This window comes from Cygnus olor, chromosome 3 (genome assembly GCF_009769625.2).
Source record: "Cygnus olor isolate bCygOlo1 chromosome 3, bCygOlo1.pri.v2, whole genome shotgun sequence".
Classification (NCBI taxonomy): Eukaryota; Metazoa; Chordata; class Aves; order Anseriformes; family Anatidae; genus Cygnus; species Cygnus olor.
This window is the reverse complement of record NC_049171.1, coordinates 104,497,529-104,514,302: the sequence shown is the minus strand read 5'-3', so window position 1 is coordinate 104,514,302 and position 16,774 is coordinate 104,497,529. Positions and strand designations below refer to the sequence as shown.

The 16,774-nt window shown below is 40.7% G+C and overlaps 1 protein-coding gene across 5 annotated transcripts in view; it reads right to left on the bottom strand.

The window, feature by feature from the left end:
* ALK (ALK receptor tyrosine kinase) overlaps positions 1-16,774 on the bottom strand; it is a 313,946-nt gene that overhangs the window by 41,222 nt on the left and 255,950 nt on the right. For all 5 annotated transcript variants that reach the window (XR_005818022.1, XR_005818023.1, XM_040550717.1 and 2 more), the window contains exons 10-11: positions 9,948-10,042; positions 8,414-8,557 (exon numbers count right to left, since the gene is read on the bottom strand). Coding sequence is in view for 3 of the 5 variants with exons in the window: in XM_040550717.1 (XP_040406651.1) it covers positions 8,414-8,557; positions 9,948-10,042 (239 nt within the window). In the remaining 2 variants the exon portion in view is untranslated. The remainder of the gene's footprint in view (positions 1-8,413; positions 8,558-9,947; positions 10,043-16,774) is intronic.

The following is a 16,774-nucleotide window of genomic DNA, read 5'->3' as shown; positions in this document are numbered from 1 at the left end:
CACTATTTGGTCTGCTGCCTGTTCACCCACATATCTGCCCTCCTCAAGCTCCCCAGCAGTCTCCCCACCACACCACTAAGGTCCCAGGAAAAACATTTTGTAGAAAATGCTATTTGGGGTCTATTTAAATAGATTTAAAAAAAATTCTTCTTCCCACCTTTTATTCACAAATCAGATTTACTGATATATTAACACAGATACACACACACTGGTGCTTATTTTCTTCAGCAGATCAAGAATTCTTGTTTTCACACAGCTTGGCTAGATACATAAAATGCTCAGCAATTAACAGCACTGGAATTTAGATGCAGCAAGGAGGAGCGATGCCCTGCTTCTGCAAAGAAAAAGAACAAAACCTCCTAAGACTTAAAATGACTAATTTATTTGAGGCTCTGACACAACTTGAAGCCCAAGGTAGCACTGCTGCAAATAACAAACAACAACGAAGGGAAAACAGTGGCACAAAGCCTAAAGTACATTTGTACTGCTAACGTAGAAAGCAATTTCCCTGTCACATACAGCATATAAACTCCATATCACCAATCAGCCACAGGCCTTTTAGCTACACTTCAAGGGCCTATAGGTATTAACTGGCATTTCTTAAATTAAGTTGGTTTGAACCAAGTTTCAACTTGTTCCAAGCCAAAGCTTTACTGTGATTTGAGAAAATCACAAACTAAGCACTGAGGTGCTGGAATTACTTTGGACTCTAGAGTAATGCACTAATGAAAGCATTGGTGCTTTCCGTGTGTAGGCACTGTGTGGAATGCACTACCACAACCAAAGATGCTATCTCTACTTCCACCAGATTAAAAAAAAATAAATAAATTAATAAGGGTTATACGGCCTAACACGTTCAGGGGCACAGAAACCCCAGTTACTAACATTATGGAAGCAACTAATCCTATTAATTGTCCCTCAGAGACTTCAGTATACTTCTTCCTCTAAGGCAGCTGTGAGTGAACATCATGCCATGAACGAGCAGAACACTTGCTTCATCTACTTGTAGAAACATTCACAAACTCCCTTGCAATATGTGGGCAATATGGCAAGTTAGAGGCTGACAGAATACTATGTATCTTAACCTTCAATAGCATTTGGCTGCCATTAGCATCGCAATATGTGTGGTAGGATGTACCTTTGATTCAGTGCATGAACAATCTCAGTTATGCATTGCCAGTAATTCCAGGCTTGGTCTGTGTTAGAAGTCTGTAGACAAACTATACTGCAAGCATATATAACAAACATGTTTAGTGCTGTGAGGAAAGAAAGACCTTTAAATTCTGCTTCAGGTTCTATTGTTTAATAGTGTCCTGTGAGCAGTAATCTGAGATCACTATCTTTTCCAGGATTAAGTTTGCCAGACATTAACAGAACTGGGTAGGTTTGAAAGATGATGGCAATTGCAGAACTAAGTTTTGCTCACAGATACAGTCTCTGAATAGTTAAATGTGTCTACACAATAATGGTAAGGGGATGTACTATGTATGAGAATATCACACTATATATTAGGTAGAAATTAGTGAGTCTTGCTAACAGTGCTGTAAAACAGTTACACGGGTATGACTAGATTAAGAGGAGGTCGTTTTTTTCAGTTATTTATGGAGTTACTATCTCTACCCTGTCTTTCCATTCTGTAAATGAAGAAGGCAATGGAAGATGTGGACATATTTTTCAGTTCAACAGGAACAGCATCTGCACTAATGATGAATGTATGCCTCATTTGTCCTGAGTGTCATTTCAAAGAAATACTCAGAGCTTCTTTCTTGTCTGTATAGATTAATGGAACACTGTCTGGGCATCCATTGAGGAAATTATCTATGGTCAGTATAACAGGACAAGGGGTGACTTTGAACAGCGATGAGAATGGCTTGTTTCTTGCTACACTCTGGAACCAGAAACTAACAAAGCAGCATGAAGAAAATTAATTTATTTTTCTCTTTTATATTTCATGTATATATGTAGAGAGAGTTTTCTTTAAAGGCTGCTTAGTGAGAGAGGCTACTAATTTTTGGATTTTTTTCTGTTCAGAGTTGCAAAAGGTGATAGAAATGCATGTTGGATAACAGAGGCCATATCAGGAGGAGGTGGCAAAATCATTTCAAAATCTTTCCTGAGATTTATAGCAGTTTCTGCACAATTTAAACTGTTGCATTTTAAAGAGTAGTGGCAGCTTTCAATTTTAAGTTTAAAATGTGTTAACTACCCTGTTTATTTCAATTGTATGATTAACTATGGAAAGCAGTAATTCCAATGTAACCGTTCTATGTTGGTTCTCAATATTGTACCTCTGCTATTTTTAATCCTCTAGAGAAAGTAAGTGTAAACTCTGCAATAAAGAAATTCATGACTACATAATCTGAGATCCCTCTATCCATCTTTAAACATTTTCTATCACTATTCAGAATGCTACTTTTGTTGGAGAGGAGGGTACTGAGCTGTTTGTTCACTGTGTTAATTGATGCTTAAAACAAAAATACAATTCTGCAGATACCTTTATTGCATTATGCCAACAGTTCAGTTAGTATAATTGCACGCAAAGAACAACCAAATGTAATTTTCTTTTACTTAATACTCGCTCTGCTGTTCCTTTCAGCTACTTCATCTGATTAACTAATGTGACTCAGAGTTCTTCCGAGAAACAGCTATGTAAGTACTTGTAACAGGACTCTCCCTGACAGAAAAGAAAATCTGTGCAACCACTAGGTGCCGTGGGGAAAAGACTGGAGCTGAAGAAAAATTGTAATCCAGTCCAGAAAATGATTTGATGACAGTTTCCATGCAAGAAAGCAGGGTCACACAATGGCAGACTGGATGGCACAAAACATCACAATATTTGAGGGGGAAAAGTTTAACATTTCTGTTCGCTTTACAACACACCATTTTTGTACTGTATGACCTGATACAAGTAAGTCGTCAGTGGGATAGATGAGAAGCTGAAACATCAAAAAAGAGGCTATCCTCATGGTATTTACAGCCTACTCAGAAGCAAAAGAAAGCTTTAATTAAAGCTTGAATGCTCTGTTTCTTGTCTCCTTTTGCTTACTGAAAATCCTATTTTTTCTCTTCCCAACTTCCATGATTGTCATTCGTTTTCCTAGAGTTCCTCACTAGTGATCTCTGTCTATGCCTGAATTTCCTATAATATGGCCTTGTCTATAGAAGGAAATTGCATTGGTTTGATTTAAATTGGCTTTTTAATTGGTAGTTGAACTCCCTGTAGAGAGATGCTATGGTCTGAGCAGCTTTCAGTTTTACTTAAACTAATACCCAACTGATATTAAAACTAACCTGAAGTAAGCTTGGTTTACATCGAAATAAACACCACAAAACCTTTTGTACAGATCTAACTATTTCAATCAAAAATCCTAGTTACACTAAAGTTGCTTTAATCTTCTGGCATAAGAGGGCTTTCTTGCAACTTTTTTGTAGGCTTCTTCCAGAATCAAGTTTCACCTGCAACATTTCAGCAAGAAGCTGGCATTCCAGTGAGTGGCATGTAAATTAATTGAAAAGGAAAGCCTTTGCATTGCTCTGTGGCCATCTATCTCACAGCCACCTTGCACTGCAAGTGACTGGGCAAAGTAAAACCTGCAGGGATTTTTTTTTGTGTGTGTGTGTCAGTACTGGTCACCATCAAGAAACTTGAGAGAATAACACCATCATGCTATGTGGAGAATAAGACCATAACTGGGGTCTTATTCTCCATGTAGTGTGTTCATCAGCCTGTGTGTTACACACAACAGTGTTTAATAGATCTCTGGAAACTTCAGGATCTTTTAGGGTGTGGCTGTGTTGTATGTTTCAAACCTTTTGCTGGACTCCTGTGTACAAGTCCTGGAGGAATGTCAAGCCATTGTGAGCAATGGTAGGGCTGAAGCAATTCACTGGGTACGGGGCCTGAGAACAGAGAGGACAGGGACACTGGTGGTGATGACTCTTTATCACTTCTGCTGAAACTGGATTTCTAAGGCAAAACCAGCAGGTGCGTGTAAGAGGTTGTTCTCAGTTACAAAGGAGCAAATCCAGCCCCTTACCCTTGAAAGCAATGGAACTTATTTGGATATACTGTCAGGTAAATAAAGTGGTACCTGTCTTTCAGATCATACTTCCTGCTGCGCAGGCTGAGCAGGCTCAGAGACCTGGGGAAGGCATTTTATTATCCTGTTGTCTCCTGAGCTATAGAAACAGCGTTTTCTTTGTTTTAATATGATTTCTTAAGAAGGAAATACTACAGCCTGTGATCCATCACACAAGCCAAAGATCACATTAGCTGTAATTACTTTTGGCTGAGCTCATATCGGTCAATGCAGTCTTTGGGACTTCAGGGTGGTGCTGATCCTGTTATTTCACTAAAACAACAGTAAATATGGGGCCATGAAAGCAACGGCCTTGACAGACTCAGCCTGAGGTTTCTTAAATGCATTATAGGATGTAGAAAGTAACAAAATTAAATCTGGGTAAAATGCATAGCCCAGGGACCAAACAAGCATCTGCACTGTTTACTGAGAGCAGGGACTGAGAAACACAAAGGAAAAAGGTGATTTGGTATTGTGGAGACACTCAGAAATGTAATGACTTCCCACTGCAAGAAGCTGCAGCACAAGTTTGCTGATGTATGCCCTGCCTGCACCAAAAGGGCACAAACGGCAAAAAACTGCTGTAGGAGTGATTTCAAACCCCAAGGGCTATAGACAATTTTTGACAGACACTTGAACAGGATGGAGGATCAAATGCAGAAATTAGGCAAGATGGCTTCAATATCACAGGAATTGCCTTGAACCTTCACCCAGAGTTCAATACAGATGATTTCTATTGCTCAAAGTACCTCAGTGACCTTTTCTTCTACCTCCATAGAATTTGACTCCCATTATTTCTACTTTTCAATCATTTCTTTAAATTGCATTCTCCAGATAGAACAGGGAATAGAAGAGCTAGAAGATGTGTCCCATCATATCAGGCCTAGTGAGAAAAAGGAGGCAACAAAATTCTGAAAGAAGCCTATGGCCATACGATTTCTGGCCTAACATCTACACACTCACTTTAGATTAACTTTGTGTCCAAAGTTCAAGCCGATTTCCAATCTGATACTGGTATTTAATGGCTTTTGTGTTACTAAAAGAGTAGGTACCCTGGATGGAAAACTGCAGCAGGCTTGGGCAACTACATTACCACATAAGCATGGACATTCCTATGGAAAATCCATAATCTACACTTGTGTGCGGATCCTACCTCAAGATCCTACCTAAGAAGAACACTGAAATCACTTGAAAAGTGGTTCCGCTTAGGCAGGTAATGGAGGTACAGATATCAAAGGAGACATTTCAAAGGATCCACTAGGGGGAGCGGTGCAACAGAATTGTGCTGTGCCTATAACCCAGAGGTCAATACATCAAAACCATCCTCTGCTGCAGGCTTCTGAGTCCCCACTTGGAGTACTGCAGACACGTCTGGAACCCCCAGCATAAGAAAGATGTGGAACTTTTAGAGTGGGACCACAGCAGGGCCATAAAGATGGTCAGAGGGCTGGAGCACCTCCTATGAAGAAAGGCGCTCTCTAGCTGGGGATGTTCAGCCTGGAGAAGAGAAGGCTCAGAGGGAACATTATAGTAGCTTTTCAATACTTAAAGGGGGCTTAAAAAAAAGATGGAGAGCAACTTTTTGCTAGGTCAGATAGTGACAGGAGAAGGGGGAATGGTTTTAAACTAAAAAAGGGGAGATTTAGATTAGATATTAGGAGGAAATTCTTTACTCAGAGGGTGGTGAGGTACTGGCACAGGTTGCTCAGAGAAGCTGTGGATGCCCCATCTCAGGAGGTGTTCAAAGCCAGGTTGGATGAGGCCCTGGGCAACCTGATCTAGTGGGTGGCATCCCGGCCCATGGGAGGGGGGTTGGACCTAGATGGTCCTTAAGGTCCCTTCCAACCCAAGTCATTCTATGATTGTATGATTGTGTGACAGTATGATCCTATGATCTGCAAACAGAATTTAAGGGCCTTTTTGGAAAGTATATCTTTGTAACCTATGCAAGCTCATGCATTACATCTGTAACAGAGCTAGACACAATCTTGATAGCTAAATCATTGAATATCCTGAGTCAGAAGGCACCCACAAGGATCATCGAGTCCAACTGTTGGCTCCACACAGGACCACCCAAAATTCAAACCATATGTCTGAGAGCATTGTCCAAATGCTTCTTCAACTACAACAGGCTCAGTGTCATGACCACTTCCCTGGGGAGCCTGTTCCTGTGCCTGACCACCCTCTCAGTGAAGAACCTTTTCCTAATATTCAGCCTGAACCTCCAACGCAATTTTGTGCTGCTCCCTGGGTCTCATCACTGGTCACCAGAGAGAAGAGATCAGTGCCTTCCTCTCTGCTCCCCCTCATCAGGAGGCTTTAGACCACAATTAGGTCTCCCCTCAGTCTCCTCTTCTCTAGGCTGAACAAATCAAGTGATTTCAACCACTCCACATACATCTTGCCCTCTAGACCTTTCACCTCCTTTGTTGCCCTCCTTCTTACATTGTGGTGTCCAAAACTGCACACAGTACTCGAGGTGAGGCTGCACCCATGCAGAGTAGAGTGGGACAGTCCCTTCCCTTGGCCAGCTAGCAATGCCGTGCTTGATGCACCCCAGCATATGGTTGGCCCTTTTGGCTGCCGGGGCACACTGTTGACTTACATTCAACTTGCTGTCAACCAGAACCTCCAGATCCCTTTCCTTCTCATGGCTTCTCTCCAGCTCATCTTGTCCCCCAGTCTGTACATGTATCCAGGATTGCCTCATCCAGGGTGCAGAATCTGGCACTTGCTCTTGTTCAATTTCTTGTGGTTGGTGATTGTGCAGCCCTCTAATTTGTTAAGATCTCCTTGCAAGGCCTCTCTACCCCTGAGGGAGTCAACAGATCCTCCTAATTTAGTATCATTTGCAAATTTACTTAGTATACATTCAAGTCCTGCATCCAGACCATTTATGAAAACATTAAAGAGAACCCTAAAGCACAGCATCCGCTCTCCCTATCTAATCCATCACTCCTGCACTTTTCTGGCTGCATGATGTTCAAAAGAGAAAATATCAACAAACTCTACTTGATGGCAACTCTTGGCCTACACTACAGACATCAGCCTCCACCACAACTCACTTTCCTAGAGCTCACTGGTTCAGGTACCAGCAGCTGCCCTGCTGAGGCTACTCCAGCTTTTCAAGCAGGCTTTAAAGACTGTGTTGAGCTTTTGACTGCACTGGCCAGACTGCTGCTGGTATCAGAGCTGACTTAACACGAGCCCATGTATTTCAATAGTACACTCCAGGTAGGAGAGTGAAGCATAACGTAGAGTAGAACAGATTTTAAAAAGTCTTTCTAAGATGGAAGAATGGGAGAGAAGGAAGAAGCATGAACAAATCCCTGGGCTTACTCACAAAGTAAAGGAGGCATGTACCAACCATGCCCCTGTTCTCTAACTTAAGAGAGGTGGTATTTCAAATCAGCAGGCATCTATAGCCCTATGTGAGGAGGAACAGCTGCACACAGTGCTAAGGGTGGCAGTTGTAGCAAATGCATGCTTCTCTCTTGTAGTCATCCTTCATTTCCATGGTCAGCCCTGCTCCTCTAGATGGGTCTGGAGTGCTCCCCCAGGTTAGCTGTGGCCACCTGAACTGAATCAGGAAGAAAAACTGGCAAGGAAGAGGGAAAAGGGGTAGACTGAAATAGCAATGCATGTGTAGCTCCTGAAACATATATTAGAATGTGTGGGCAAGCCTGGGAGAGGGAAGAGACAAATGCCTGGGAGACAGTGATGTGATGGGGAGGGAAAGGAAATCTTGCATCAATTTGTATCCCACCACTACAACTAAGCTGGAAAGGGGAACCAGGGCGAGAATCAAGTATACAAGACTGCCATTTCTGACAAAAATTATGTCTTTAAAATCAAGTCCCATGCAGTACTTTTTCAAATGGAGAATGAAGATATTACTGAAAAAAAAAGAAAAATTTGAATTTTGTTATTTCAAACCAAGCTTATATTAACCACAGATGGGTGTTTAGGTTACCACATGCTGGACTCAGTTAATTTGGACACTTCGGTTTGATTCCTTCCAATTTTCAAATGATCATGAGATCAAATAAATCTGTCTTACAATTCAAAAGCAATCTTTACTTTAAGAAGAGCCTCACTCTGGTTCTTTTCTTTCACAAGCTTGCAATCAAAATCCAAGTAACAGTTAACAGCTAACAGTAATTGTTTTCTACAGTTTTTTGTTTGTTTGAAAGAGACTTGGGAAAAGATCTGAGGAAAGGCTTTGGTTAAAAAGAAAAAAAAGGAATCATATTGCTTTTAGCCACATTCAGTTGAAATCTGTGCTTGTTGGAAATCTCTGCTGTCTGAGAATGCTTCTCAGATCAGACAATTACCTGCTGGACCAGAAATGGGGGCAGTGCTGAGCTGGAGGTTTCCCAGAAGCTTTTGTTCCCATCCAGACTTATTCTTGCCACCTCTACTGGTAAGCAAATTGCTTGAGTCTGGGGTAGTACTTCGAGGTATCTTCTCTCCACTGACTAGAAAACAAGAAGTCACAGATTGATTATCACAGTGCTGAGTCAGCATGTAATAAAAAACTCAAGCTAAATTAACAGCTGGAGGCTTCTCTGCTGAGAATTACAGCCTGCAGACACAGGATATAATAATATTAAAAGGAAAGGACAGATTGACTTTCCATTGCTGTAATGGGAACTGTGACAAATGAAAAATAAACAGGAATGGGTGGTGGACAAAACAGAAAGTGAATGAAGACACAAAACAGAAGTACAGAACAATCTCTAGCAAGTGCTTTTTAGCACTTGCTTGTTTCTCTTGTTGTCAGTAAAAATATGTATATTCTTTCTGAAGTAGACTACTTTTAGATCTCTTTAGAATACGGGAACCTGAAACTGAAGTGCATGGTACTTATGCACAGAAACCAAGACGTATCACTGCATAAATGGAAACACTCACAGCCCCAGACAGCACAAACTAACAAAACACAAAGCAGATGAAACTTTCTGACTGCTGTTGGATGAGGAAGTGGCTCAGAGGTTTTCAATCTACTAAAGATGACAGAAGTTGTAGCTTCAAGCCTAGGAGATGAATGAACACAGTTAAGTTCCACCATTCAACCCAAGGCAGAGGTTTCCTGTGTTCACAGCACCAATTCTCAAGTAAGTTGTTGGTCTGAGGTATAGAGTGACAGATCATTGAACACATTTACAAATTAAGCATTTCACTACGCACGAGATTATGAGCTAGACACAACTGTTCAATAAAAATCTAAATGGGGTGAATCTGGCAGCAGAGGTATAGACTGGGCATATTTTAAAGGCTGGCTGATCACAAAGTTTGGACCTAAATCCATATTTTTCCCAAAAGTAGGAGAGAGGAGAGATCCTAGTTTCTCATTCAGACTAAAAGGCATGTCAGCCCAAATAAAAAAACACCAACAACCTTGTTCTAATTCAAATGTAGCATTGTGCCCAATGTCATTGCAAAGTTAGTGTCAATCACAGACTGCCTGTCTTTTCCTAGCCAGAGTCCAACTGTCATTCATTTTGATAACTGTCACACAGCAAGCCAGGTCATGTGGAACTCTATAATCACAGACTGGCTTCTGCATCAGCCTGTGCAGGTAGGTGATGCTACTATCTTAGCTGGAAACTGACTCTCCCACACCATATGTCTTACTATTCATTTACTGCCAAACTCTGAACCCATTCACTAGTCAGTTCTTCTAATAAGATACGAATCTGAACAGTCTCCTTCATCTTAGCACAAGTATTTCAGAAACATACCTTTTTTCAAGAGTCTTTTGAAGAGAACAACACGCAATCCCCTCCCCACAGTTTCAACCCCTCTCCAAGTTTCAGTTGCATAGCAATAAAAGACAAACCACTTGCAGATAAAAGGAAAACTTACTTGTTAAATAACAGTCCAGACTAAGGGAGACATTGTCAAAAGCAATAATGGCATCAGATCCTTCTTCCCATGAAGCGATGATCTGAAACCAAAACCTGCACAGATTTGAAGAACAGGGATTAAAGTCTGGTAAAGGGATAAAACAGAGCTATTCACAACTAAAGCAGTTTTAGAATGGAGAAATAAAAAAAAAAAAAAAAGCTTTTCTTTCACATACAAAAATATTAAATTGACAGAGAAAGCATCCTCACCCCTGACAAGCAAAGAGGATCTTCAGAGGGGAGCTGCACATGAATATAGGCAGAAAAATGAGTATGGCCCCTTGTCCTTCCAGGGGCCTACAATCTGAAGCAGGTGCCAGTACTTGTGCTGGGGGGTGTCAGGACAACAGCTAAAACACCCTGACTTCTGGCACCAAAAATCAGACACCTAAGGTGATTTTATTCTCACAAGTGTTTTGCACCCTAAAGTGCTAAGAAAAGTACGTAGGCTGGAGGTTCTGAAGTCATTTAGGAGTTTTTAAAAAGAAGCTGGCAAAAGCTGAAAGCAATTCAGTAGGTATTTGGTACTGATCAAGGAAGACAAGGATATCTTACAGTCCTGGAAGTCCCCCCAAAAAAGCCACAAACAAACAAACAAAAACACCACCACCAAAAAAACCACGAGAACTGTGTAGTCCATAGGAACAACAGAACTCTTTATCTCCTTGTTGAAGCTGTGCAGGTTTGCCTTAAAACACTTCCATATTCTCATCTGGCTTTTGCAGGGAGTAAGCTTTTGCCACTCTGATGTTACCAAAAGAAAGATCACTGTAAATTCACACACAGTGGTATTACAGGTCAACAGGTAGAGCAAAAATAATGTACAGCCTAGTATTTCAAATCTGATAGTATACAGACCACAGCATTTTTTAGGGCATTCACGGATTTAGGTTTTCTCTTTGCTTAGTAAACGCATGTTCTCCTGATGCGTATCTGTCACAATTTGTAGGAGAACAATTTATAAAGCAACTGACCATGGCCTGGAAATCAGATACGATGCCAAAAGGTTGTATCAAAACTAGAAAAATACAAAGACAGCATATGATGCAAGCTGCAAGAGAATAAAATGTTATTTAAACCTTGTTCAATTTTGTATCTTGATGTTTTACAGCACCTTAAGTTAGAGCTGTTTATGTGTTTCTTTAATGTACATAACTTGCTTATGGTTCCTACTCTAGATTTTGGATATAAGAATTTAGCTAGAATGTGTATTCTTGCAGGTGTTTCAGTTTAGATGACAAGCTGATGAACAAAGTATTTTTGTGGAGCACTCCTATTTATTTTAAAAGGCTGTACAAATCCTGTTTCCTGCACTGCTGCAATAATCAAATGCCAGCAGAATTTTCTTCTCACAGCTTGTAGTCCTTTATGTATGGTTTTTGGTCTAAAACATTTTCTCTCATCTTTTTGGCAGCTATCAGTATTCTTACGTTAGTCTTGTTGCCTCCTGCTGTTTTTAAAATCTACCTTTTACTTCACCAACAAACCAAGCTCACAAAAGAATAACCAAGCGACACACCTGTCACAGAGAACTGGCCCTAGTATTGAGCCCTGGGGGACTCCACTAGTGACTGGCCTCCAACTGGATTTACCTCCATTCACCACAACTCTTTGGGCTTGGCTATCCAGCCATTACTTAACCCAACAAAGTGTACACCAGTCCAAGCCATGAGCAGCCAGTTTCTTCAGGAGAATGCTCTGGGAAACGGTGTCAAAAGCCTTACTGAAGTCAAGGTAGACCACATCCACAGCCTTTCCCTCATCCACTAAGCACGTCACTTTGTTATAGGAGATTGAGTTCGTCAAGCAGGACCTGCCTTTCATAAACCCATGCTGACTGGGCCTGATCACCTGCTTGCCCTACAAGTGCTGCGTGATGACACTCAAGATAATCTTCTCCATGAGCTTCCCTGGCACTGAGGTCAAACTAACAGGCCTATAGTTTCCTGGGTCTACCCTCTGGCCCTTCTTGTAGATGGGCGTCACATTTGCTGGCCGCCAGTCGACTGGGACCTCCCCTGATAGCCAGGACTGATGATAAATGATGGAAAGTGTCTTGGCCAGCTCTTCCGCCAGATCTTGGCGAGTGGCTGCAAAATGGCGGCGACGCCCGATTTAAATGGCCTGCCGCTGACGCTGCTGGCTCCGCCCGTGCCTCATCAGCCTCCCTTATGAGGGCGGCCGGGCCCTGGCGGCTCCCTTGGCTGCCTCAAGTGGCCTCAGTGACAGAAAAAAAGCCCGACTGCCTCGATCCCTCCACTCCACCACAGAACGCATCTGCCCCAGAGCCGATCTTGGCAAGAGATGGATAAAAAAGAAGAGATGGATACTTCTGTAAAGGCTACTGTGCATCTTTTTTTGTACTTGCAGGCAACTGAATACTTCTGAAAATATTTCTGGGCAATTTCCTGAGCAGAACATAAGCTTCATGCTGCAAGGTGTTAACCTTTGATGGTCACGTCCTGCCTCTCCAGACAACAAAAGGTTGTTCTTACATGAATTATCAAACGGTCAGCCCCTCAGAGCAGGAAAGCATGATACAAAACAGTATTTCTGTCATGGAGGAGAATGCCATCTATTTGCCCATACGAGAATGCAATAGGTTGCCTTTTACTCTTACTTAAGCGAGAGCTTTGCCAGTTTCAACTGCAGGAACACTGGGACAAGCACGCATAAGAAGTTTCTTGAAGTTCACCAGGGATGAAAAAACTGATAGAAAAGCCCCCAAAAGAGAAGAATCATGTGAATGTCAAGCACTGTCAGGACCATCAATGCTGCTCTTGTTGCCTATTAATCTGTGTTTCTTTTTCTTTTTCTTTTTCTTTTTCTTTTTCTTTTTCTTCCTTTTCCTTTTCTGTTTCCGTTTCCGTTTCCTTTCCCTTTCCCTTTTCCTTTTCTTTTTGTTCTTGTTTTAAACATGAATGTAGGTTCAGTACAAGCCTTCTGTTAAGACCAGAGTTTCTGCAACAAATAGTTCATCTTTTTCTCTTCTCCAATTTAATGCTGCTATTAATTTAGAAATATGATGTCTCTCAAATTCCACTGAAACATGATCATCAGTTAACCAACATTTCCATCATTAGCTTTGGTGGTTCTAGCTTAATGGGCTAATTAAGGGAAATTTAATCAAAACTGAAGATGGAAATGTCACACATCAGTGAGAAGGAAAAAAAAACCACACAGATGATCTCATTCCCTTCCCCTCCTTTTTCTTCCTTCTGTTTGATCCTATGCTTACAGAAATCAACGAACGAATTCCCACTGACTTTGCTAAAGCTGATACCGAAACATCAAAAAGCATATGCTACTGTGGTGACTTAGTGTAATGCTGTAGGTGACAAAATCTCACTGGTATTTTCACACAGCTCCAAGTGGGCTATGCTGACTATGCATCCAGTACTTGAACTAGTACCTATACAGCACGTATACTGATCCACCATACCATATACACATACTCACTGTTAACACAGACGCTTTGGTGGATGGCAATGAAAGACCATTCATGAAGGTAAATATATAGAAGCAGTAAAATTAGTGCTGGAAATTTTGTCACAGCTTTGTTGTTTATTAAATTCCAGCAACATCCTCACATGGAATGCAATGTTATTCTGGATAACTCTGTGTTTGTAAGATAGATTTCTTCATAAGAATCAAAATATGCCTGCTATGAAGGGTTTTAATGACTTGGATATCAGAAAAAATGTTACTTGAGGACTGGTGGAAATTACTTTTTTTCCATCTCTTCTTCTATCTTATTTGAATCCAGGAGCACAGATAGAAAAAAAAAGTTCTTTAGATGTCTGCCAATTGGGAAATACAAGTTACATCCAGTAGAACTGAGCATCAGCTGAGCTGTAAATGGAACTCATACAAAGACCCCTTTTAAGAATAAAAAATAAAAATTAAAAAATTAATAAACTGTTTGAGGCTGATGGGAAATGTTGTACCAGGTGGGCAAAAAAATAAAAATTCAAATCTCCCCTTTGTGAACATCACCTCAGTTGTTTGAAGGATTCAAGTTTTACTTAAATTTAAAAAACACTCAAGGGTGACTACTGATCAAATACCTCAGAATCACGGATAAAAAGTGCCACCAAAGGCATAACAAATTGTTTTCCTTTGGTTTGTTTCTTTGGCCCAACCCACGAAATTAGAATACAGATGAACAGTTCTTTGAAAGGTAAGACCAAGCGTATTCCAATTAAGTTAAATCTGACACAGAAACAGGACAACAGTGAACCTTCTGGACTGTAGTCCTCTCCAGTCCTCATGATCTTTGAATCCTGGGTTTTATTTCAGGATGGTCAGTATTTGAGCTTAAGAACATCATCTTGGGTTTTCTGTTCAGTTCAGGTTTTCTTTTTCCTTACTTATATTTTCCTTGATCCTAACAGAAGACTGTTAGCCCCCAAAATATCTGGGGCTTATCTAAAAAGGGAAATATAGAACCAAAAGTATGAAAACACATCTATAATTATTTTGGTATAGCCTCCATGAAGACAAACTGTTTTGCTTATGTCACCTATCTTTAGGTCTTCATTTTGCACAGAAATGTTAGCTTTTGGGTGTATTATGTCCTTTCCTATGTGGGAAGAAATAAAAAGCATTCTCCTTGAATGGAGTACCTCAGAAAGCTCATTTTATGTGAATTCTCTGCAGCTCCCTCCCTTCAGTAGCAACTCTGAATTCCACCTAATTTTGTCCCTAGTTCATATGGACAGTTCAGGTTTCCATTATCCAGACCCAGGCAGCTGTCTTCATGCTATTATTTTAGAAAGGTTCATAATAATTATTTTTTTCTTTTTATCATAAAGACAAGGATTATTGAACAGGATTGAATATTCATCTCCCCTGTAGACAATCTCCCGTGAAGTGACACAATCACATTGTACCTGTATGTACAGATGCCATTCCATAACTTGTAATGTTTTGCCTCTGATGGAACTGATTTCTCTTTCTACCTAGCTAAAATAATTATGGCTGAACTTGCTTGAGATTGAGGTACTTACGGAAGAGAAAAGTTTCAGGTCACTAACCCTTATTACATTCAGGTTCCCACTAACTTCTCTGTTAAAAATGATGCATTGTTAGCTCACCTCACAAATGACGTACTATTTGGGATAAAAGACATATTTAGGTGGAATGAAATTATTTGGAGAACTACAAGCATATTAACCAAACTCAGTTACAGTGACAGAATTGCCATGTAGGAAGTTACTTACTAGCCAGTAATAAAGGTTGTGTTTCAAAGGTGTTATTAAAGGCAACCATGCAGAATATATACTTGTACAAAATCTATCACAGGTACACCGCACACACCATCACCAAAACCCACTTCTTCAGATTAACAGAACAGCCACCACCAGAATAATTCTATTTCAGAAGGAGAACAGTATCAGACATAGTTAATGCTACAAAGCAGCAGGAATTTGGGGTTTTATAATCGTGGCAGAGCCTTTGAGATGACAGGTCCACTGGGGCCTGATGGGACCCACCTGCCTTCATGGGGGAAACATTTCTTAGCTCATAAACTGGTGAGACCGATTGAGAGGGCTTTAAACTAAGATTAATGTGGGATGGGGGATACCATTAGGAGTACTGACGTTAAGCCAAGGGGTGACACTGTCTGAGGGTGGCAAGGCTAATGGGAGCACCTATGCTACTCCAGGGAGCACTGTGGGTTCAGGAGCACATGAAATGCTTGTATACCAATGCATGCGGTGTGAGGAACAAACGGGACAAACTGGAGCCTTTGGTCCTTTCCCAGAGCTATGATATCATTCGTATTTGTGAGACTTGGTGGGATGAGTCCCGTGACAGGAGTGCTGTTCAGGAGGGCTATCGGCTGTTCAGGAGGGTTACACCGGGCAGGCGAGGTAGAGGTGTTGTACTATATGTAAGGGAGAGATTAAACTGTACAGCCCTGGCCATTAGGGATAACATGGAATCACATGAAATGTTCTAAGAGTGTTTTTCTGCCAAAATATAATCCACCCCCCCCAACAGCTTTCTTAAACATTTGAGGTGTCTGTTTCTAAAGATAGAAGTGGTCTGATTTCTTGAAAATCGTCTTTCCTTAAAGGGCAATAAGCCAAACACAAAAATTATGGCTAAGCAGCTTTTGAACAACCATGCTTTTGAGCAGCCTTAGGGCATATTATCTTGTTATTAATAACGCTTTCAATTCAGCTTCCCAATCAAATTGGACGATGCTTTAATTTTGTGTGGAACTGGTACATTAGTGTGTTTTATTCAAGAGCTTTACTTCTGTAGGATGATTTAAGATTTCTGCTCCTCCTTTAGGAATATTTGTAATACCCTGCTTCTTCCGTCTAATGTACACCCTCATAGCTACAGACATGGGAACCAATTAGAAAAAGACAAACAGCAAGCTTTCAGCAGCACCATCATGGAATTCACATCAATTAAATAATTCTAACAGTTCAATAAAACTATCTATCATTTATCTCCAAAGATAAATGCAATAGCATAAATGCAATACTGTAGTGTCCCCAGTACCACTTCAGTGTATCACTTCCATAGAGTTCCTAAGTTGTACATCACTCTGGATTTCCTAAGAAGCAGACTTCAAGATGGTGAGAAAGATGCTTGCAGTATTTTCAACTCTCACAGGAAGGACTGGTTTCAACTAAATTGGTCTTTATAAAAATCTTTAAAACAGTGAAATTTCTGTGAATATATAAGGATTAAAAACTTTTCAAGAGACACTAAAACTTCAAAGTTGTCTTTGTTAAGTCTTAACCTCCAACAAACCCTTCTCTCAGT